Raw genomic sequence first — 7,851 nt, forward strand, 5'->3', positions numbered from 1 at the left:
TTTAACCGATAATTAGACGGTGAAACAGTGGGAGATTTTTTCCAAAAATCGCGCAAATACCTCTTCACACTTTGATCTGTCTCTTTTTATAAAAGTCGCATTTTGATGTGTTTATGTCATGCACCGCACGTCGGTTGCTTGGACTGCACGTTTTATTCAAGCCAGTGTGTGAAGGAACAACACGTAGGGAACGACACTAATAGAATCCACATATATACGAGGTCGTGGTAAGTTTAAAGACAGTAATCAATCCTCTCCGGTACAGCGTCTCGTCGTGTCCTCCATTTCACAGTGTTTAAGTATGAGGTCTCAATGCGGCTCCCTTGTGATGGTGGTGGTGGGGACGGTGGTGACAGCATAGTCCCCCCATCGCCTCCTTCTTCTTCCCCCGCTTCTCCCTCCTCCACCTCTTCGCCCTCCCCATCCTGATAAAAGTCCAGACGTCCTGCCTTTTTCGCCACGGATGGCTGATACAACATGAGGGGAATGCCTAGATGTGGTTCACTCTTGCCTATTGCTTGGCATAGCATTTCGTAGAAAACCTCCGTAAATCTCCTCTAAAAAAAGAAAACAGCTCAACTTTATGGGAAATTCGTAAAATTCAAAGAATCAGGTGTAAAATTAAGGTAAATATGAATTAGATTTTATGGTACACCATTTCTGATATTTTGTTCTGACTCCTGTCTACTCCATTATTGCATGAGTATCCATGCCAAACCAAGCGTTATGGCTATTAATACTACCTAATGGGTCGTCGTAAGCCACTGAGAGTGTGGCAGGCGATTGCTGAGGATGTTTGAAATCCCAGAAATAGCGCTTTTGTTCCGACTTTTTTTAGTTTTTGTCAGTTTGTTTTTCTTGAATGCGCTAAAAACATCACTAAGCACCACCTGACTTAGCATTATTGCGCATAGACGCTTCAAATGTGGTGGGGTGGAACCACTACGCGCCTTGGATACTCGATCATTCGCCACGTACTCACATCTCGTACTCCCAGTCTTGCAGACATCTTGTCGATGTCCTCATCTCTTGGTCTTGATCCTAATTGGAATCTCGGTAGAATCCGTGCTCCCACACAAATACTAGCTCAAAGCAATAACGAGGACAGTGAGCAAAGTGTCTTGGAAATGAAGGCGTAATCTCAGAGCCCAAAGAAAAAGTCAACTGCAGTACCGTGATGGAATGCTCAACCACTCAGGCGTGGGACATTTTAGGTGACATACGGCTTCAAAGTCGACCGGTAGCATACTTATGCCTCAGTAATGTTCCAGGGTGTAATGGTTGTAGCTCGTGATAATGCAAGAAGTGTATGAACTTTTATTTGCATGAAATTGTTTTTTACGTCTGTCTGAGGGACTCAAGTGGTCCGGTTTGATATGGCTGCTCTTTGTGGGGTCAAAAATGCCTTGAAACCGGCAGACATCACAACTACTAACATGAGGGCGTGGCCGCAAATAAAAGGGGAGTGCCTTATAAACCAGGGTGGAGTGGAGAGTTTTATTGTAAAGATTATGGTCGTGAAACTGTGCGGTGGGCATACTTAAGCCGAAACGAAACCGTTGGATTATGGTGGATGGAGCCGCAAGCAAAATACTCACATCTCAAATTGCATGCAGGTTAGCAGCGGTAGGGCTCTCTACCAATTCTGGGGTATTTAGAAGAGGTAAAATCGACAAAGTAAAAAGGGTAACCACACTACTTGAATTGGGCGACTATCTTAGGGCCCGTTTTACTTTATTATCGTCACATAGTAAAACGCTGGCTTGGGATCCTGTTCATGTGCAGCTATAGGCTCACATTCGAAGGAATGAGAGAGGAACGTATTTAACGACTATACCGTCTTCCACCGATTAGTCGAATTCTCGCGGGCAAAGAAAGGAGTGCAAAATAAATTAAATGTTATTACACTGCCCAACAAAACTCCTCTTTGCCAGCCAAAAAACTTGTGATTTACCACTGTATTATGAAGCAAAAGAATTGCAATCCAATCTCAACACGATGTTAGAACAAAAGAGGTTAAAAACTTAAAACGGGCGTTTTTACTTCCCACAACTGGAGTACCATGCGAGTATGCGCAAACGCCTGTCATACTGCATTGCTAATTGACATTAGCACTCGGCATCCATCCCTATCCGTAACACTTTGAATGACCTCAACATCACAGTGAATATTAGACCATTTTAAATGTGCCTTACGGCATACCGAATGACCTGCAGAATCTGAACGAGAATGCCTTCAGCGAGACCATCTAGAATGCTTACACAACATTGATACAGAAACGTGTTGGTGAGGTTGTAAGGACACACGGCCTCTGTGTCCTCTATGTGAAACACAGACTTACAGGTATCGCATCAACAAAGCACTTTTACTTTGTTCTCCAGCCGCTGACAAAATAAAGCCTATCGAGCTTCGCTCCCAACTCTTTTATTTTTCTACCTCACGTGATTCTGCAATCGTTTATTTGGTGCTAATGCCTAAAAAAGAAGGTGGAGGCTTGCAGCAGCAAATAGCAAACCTGCATAGTGCTTCAGGTTCACTGACCTTTGCCCTTGATGCATGTGGAATGATAGCATCAGCTTAACTCCCACCACGACTTCTCCAGTTTTTGCAACCATCAACGAATTGTTACTTTGTCCACATCTGCAGAACAAAGTGAAAGTGCTTTGTTGATGTGATACCTATAAGTCTGCATTTCACATAGAAGGGACGGTTGCCGTGTATCCTTGCAACATCAACAACGCGTTTCTGTATCGATGTTGTGAAAGTGTCAGTTACCTCCTTTTGTACACTGATGCTGAGCATTCTAGATGGTCTCGAGAAAGGCACTCTCGTTCAGATTCTGCGGATCGTTTGGTATGCCGTAAGACGCACTTAAGATGGTCTAATATTCACTGTGATGTTGAGGTCATCCAAAGTGATTTGGATAGGAGAGGATGCCGAGTGCTAATGTCATCCACCTTAATACTCTTTCACGCAAGACATTCTCTGCAAAGTCATGTTAAACGTTACACATTTATGCCTTTGTCAAAATGTATAAGGAAATTCTATTACTTAGGAGTTGTCCTCAGATTTGTTTTTCTGTGCGAAATTCAATTGAAGATGACAAGCAAACATCCATAAAATTTACAAGTCCAGTGACAGCAAGGCACTCGGTACACTTTATTAAATGATTTTTGAAAATACTTTCAGTTGTGCCATTTCAGCCTTGGGCATGATCCGAATTCCTATCCTCTAGTTAATTTTATCTCCACACAAGTAATCAACGGTGGACTGCATCGTCTGCTAAAATGCCTCAGAGATCGGCCGTTGATGTGGACCCTTCTTTTCACACTATTCTACTGCAAAAAATTGTTGACCTGATTTAAGAGTTATGCACCAACTTTCGGTCGCAATATCAAAAAAGCTTTTGTCGTTACCCTTACTGGTGACATCAATGAAAAATTGCAGGAAAACAGGAAGCAGACATTCAATTCACACCGTAAATATTTAATGCAACTGGTGTGCCTTCGCGTCTCCTCCAGCTTCAGCAGCTCCTTCTGAGGGCAAACTAGAGTGCCGATTTCCACTTAACCCTCTTAGATTAAAGTGGACAAAGTCCTACTTGACAATGGTAAAGTGTTTTGCCTCAAAATACCACTTAATTAGGAACGTCTTCATTGCGTGTGTGTTGCGAGATAAAGTAGTCAAACCTGGGGCCTGGCAGTCTCGAAATCGACTGCAATTTTTTGTAGACTGAACATCCACAAGACCATTGGTTTCCTTTTTAAAAAAACTTTAAGTCGATGTGCTTTGTGTTGGCCTTTTTGACAAAACTGCACTAACTGTCACAGTAAGTCTCTAAATCATAAGCAGTATTTGGTAAAATACTTATTAAAACGACAAATTCATTACTAGTACGTAGTCGGAAGTTTACTGTTTGTTTCACAATTTTTTTGCCATTTACTGTCTGAGAAAAAATCGTCTACCACAGCGAAGCTGCTTCGCTATTCGCTTGTAACGCCAAACCTTGCGCCCTCTTTGTCTACTCAACTTCTGCTAGCAGTTGCACTATCATTCCAGGAAAAATTTACGTCTGCGTTATTGTTTCTAGGTCAACTAACTCGTTTTTGACACACGACTTTATTTAAAGTGGTAAAGGATACGTGTCACGGCGTTGAATGTGGCTAACAGGGAACATGATCTAGCAATTGCGTCGCTATAGTTGAAGTCAACTCTTTTGTTGTTGGTCTATCGCAATTCCTGTCGCATGGGCAATTTGACACATATGACAGTCATCGCGAGACTGGACAACTCGAGGCTTTGTCCCATATGGCAATCTGGAAGGCTAGATATTTAGGCTAATTTGCAATACTTCCTTTTCTGAAAGGTATCTGGAGTTAACCTAGATTTCAGAGTTTCCTGACATCTAACCGCCCTAAATGGGTCTCTTCCCGCTATGAATTAAAGTGAGTCGAAAGGAAAGTATATAACGTAGTAGCTTGAAAACTCCTTACCCAAGCAGAGAGCAAGAAGTTGGATTACAGGGATTTCGTCAAGCCTTAAATCACATTAATAAGGAAAAACTACGTTGTGAAAGAAAGAATACTTCCCATTAGGACCTTTTTCCAAACTAGGTACATTACCTTTCCTCCGATACAAAAGTAGGTGTTTTGAGGTGGACGGCTTGCATATTTGTGGCGTGCAAACTCGGGTTCCTTCATTCCGACTGTTGCGTAGTATCAGGTGCCTATCTTGCGTCCACCCTTACAAAAAATCTGGCTTAGGCTTGGGTAAAGCAGAAAATCTAAGATAAGTTAAGCCATTAAAAAAATAATCGCCAAGCTTAGTACCAAACCTGCACTAATCATTAAAATTTTTAGAATTCTTAAGAGATTTTGTTTGCAATGATAGAAATCGTCTTTTATTCACTCTCACGACGACAGATTATGCGTTGATCGGGCGTTTCACGCTCTGGCCGAATGTTCACTACAGCCGAGGCTCGTGCGCCGGCTACCAGTATGTGATCGAACAAACTTGTAGCTTTCTGCTGTCTGGAAAAACATCTCTACCAGTCGAAAATTTGGAAGGGAGACCTAAATTATGGTCCACAGTAGTCCTTTTCATGCTTGACTGACTACAAACACATCCTTGCAGCGATGAGGATGCGAAAGTGAAGAAACAAAGGTAGGCTTTTACGCAAAAAGGTGGGTTGCTTTCAGTGCGGCAACACAAGTATTTGGAAGTCTAAAATGTGCGTTCATTAGGGCAAAAGTTAGCTCTCTTTTTGTTACTTTTTCCCTTGCTTAAAAAGCCATTTTTACTGAAAAACTATGTAACATCATATGTTTATTTAATTTCAAGCCTTACCCAACAACTTCACTACCAGGGTCTAACTCTGGGGCAAATCAACAGCCTAGATGTTTGGCTTTTCCACTACAACACCAACCGTCAGCCTCTTTCTGCACAAATTCATCTATTTCCCAAAAAACTAAACACAAAGTAATACCCATCATCACAAATGTGTAACGCCCCGATTCTATTATCCTTGTGTGAGATGTGACCTCTAGCAAATTTGCGGCAATTGATTAAACCAAACAGATTGGTAGATTTTAAAACAAAAGTGACTACCTTGCTCTGTTTGTCCAAGCACCGTTGTATTTTTTTTTTTTTGATTAAGGAAAAAAGTACTTAAAAGTTGTCAAATTGCTAAATAAGTATTAAAACCGCATTGGATAAACTCACCCTGGTTCGTTTTGCATTTACGGCGCAGCGGTAGATAAACTCTAAAATGGCCAGAAATATTCCAATCACAAGGGCTCCAGCAAGAAGGTAGAAGAGGCCGTAAACACTGTCCAATCCCAGTGAACTCGTAGCCGAGGTCTTCTAAATTACCGTAGTAAAAAAAATGCCGTCAGACAATGTAGCTTCCTGCTGGATGACCGAGTAGTGGAATGAATCGGTTTGTTTGTGACCTCTGCGTTCCTAATTTAAACACCAAATTTTAATTTTACCATTCTTGGCTAGTCCAGCCCGTTTCAATCCTAACACCGTTGTTCATGATGAGGTGGTGGATAGTGGTGATGGTGAGTGCATACGCAAAACGGCATGTAAACTCGAACGAGAAGTCACTTTCCATGAAGCCACGCTACCTGAACTCTGATGGCACGCTCAGTGATAAGACATTTGATTAAATGGTGTCGGGTTTTCATTGACAGTCCTGACTGTGATAACTCAGTTCTCAATTTGCAACCGTCATCACTGAGACCATCCAGTGAGGACGCGGGACACCCTCCCGGTCCTATACATAAAGTTGATGCATGAAAATCCCTCGAGAGCATTTGTAATGTCGAAAAGTTCAAGCACTTTTGATGAGAAGATAGCTTTTCCCCAAGCCATTGGAGAATATTTTAGTCCCTGTAGCCATGACTGAGTCAAGATGCGATATTAATTTGCCACTTAGTTGTTCTACGGTACCTTTGAAAAGTAGCCATCCAGTGTCAGTGGGAGATGTAATTAACTCGGCGACGGCGAATACTTTTAAGTTTTTCTAGGCACACCCAGCCGAAGGAGACGATAAGGGGATTTTGGAAAAGGGTCTGATTTTTCAAAAGACTGGGTGAGTAGACAAAATCCGCTACTCCACATATTAAAAGGCGGAAAAAAGGAATTAAAATCGGTACAGGAAAATTATCAAAAGCGGTTTATTGGAAGGAGTGGTCATTTATTCATGAAGCATAAACATCTAAGTACGGGAAGCTTTGTCCGAATTGCACCATCAAAAATGTTAACAATCAAAGGAACCGCAACAGCCTGCCTCCGACTCTTTTTGTTCTTGATTAAAACGCCTGGCCATGGAGCCGCTGCTTTAAACTGTTTTTCTATTTTTTTTGGCATTGTGTGAACTGTTCGATCTCCTACTTGAATATTTACAGCCTGCACAGTGCATCAAAGTGCTAGTGTTTCTTCTATCACAACGAATCAGTATTGTTGCTATTTTAAGTAAATTTGTGGAAGAATTTCGCCTTTAAGTGGCAAATTTTTTCCAATGTAAAATTATGTACTTCATTTATTGAGGATACGAGTCTAAAAACTAAAAACCCGTAATCGAAAAGCTATTTTGATCCACGCATACCCGCATATCAATCTTGTAAAAGTCAAAATGTTTGTATCATTTCAAACATCATCTTAACCTGAGCTTTCCGGCCCACTCGTCGGTTTGCATGTGTAAATATCCGAAATGACAAGAGCCTCCACTTACATCGGCAGATTTGTCCATTTTCCCGCATTCCCCTCTTTCCTCCCACCAGAGGCGGTAGAGTTGGGCAATCCAGTCCATTTCCTTAAGTTCGAGAACCGCCAAATTTAGTCTGTCGCGAAGATCCGAACCTGGGGGAGTGGCCACTCCATAACCCTTCCCACTGTCAAGATTTGGACCGACCTAAAAAGTTAACTGAGGTTATTCTAAATAGACCAGATATGCTAACGGCTATAAAAATGTGTTTTTTTGGTGTCGGGGACTTATGAGGTAGGGTTTTATGTACAAATCTCAAATTGAGGGGTTAAATTTATGGAGCTACGCAGCCAAGATGGTGAGAATGTTAAGGAAACCTTTTATAATTCATAATTTTATGCCGAAAATATTCCAAATTCATTCGTTTTAAATAAAAGTTCCCAATTACTAAAAAGTAACAAAAACAGGCACAAATTAAATGTAGAATTAAATAAACACCTATGTGACAGTAAATGTGCATCATCGAGTAAACTTTGGTCAAAAACATGAAAGTGCTCCAAGTGGAAATATAAATCATACATCATTAGGGAAATCGTGACAAAAGGTGGGTCAAAAGCTAGAGGATGATTATGTTAAAAAGC

At 41.3% G+C, this 7,851-nt stretch overlaps 1 protein-coding gene across 1 annotated transcript in view; it reads right to left on the reverse strand. All coding sequences in view use genetic code 11, as the record gives it.

The window, feature by feature from the left end:
- Positions 1 to 7,159: 7,159 nt before the first annotated feature.
- EGR_05032 (Glutamate receptor 3) overlaps positions 7,160 to 7,851 on the reverse strand; it is a gene marked incomplete at both ends in the record, with an annotated part of 3,808 nt that continues 3,116 nt past the window's right edge. Inside the window, one exon of the mRNA XM_024494281.1 lies at positions 7,160 to 7,417. Within this exon, the coding sequence (XP_024351375.1) occupies positions 7,160 to 7,417 (258 nt within the window). The remainder of the gene's footprint in view (positions 7,418 to 7,851) is intronic.

Source organism: Echinococcus granulosus (assembly GCF_000524195.1).
Source record: "Echinococcus granulosus chromosome Unknown EG_S00034, whole genome shotgun sequence".
In the NCBI taxonomy this organism is placed as follows: Eukaryota; Metazoa; Platyhelminthes; class Cestoda; order Cyclophyllidea; family Taeniidae; genus Echinococcus; species Echinococcus granulosus.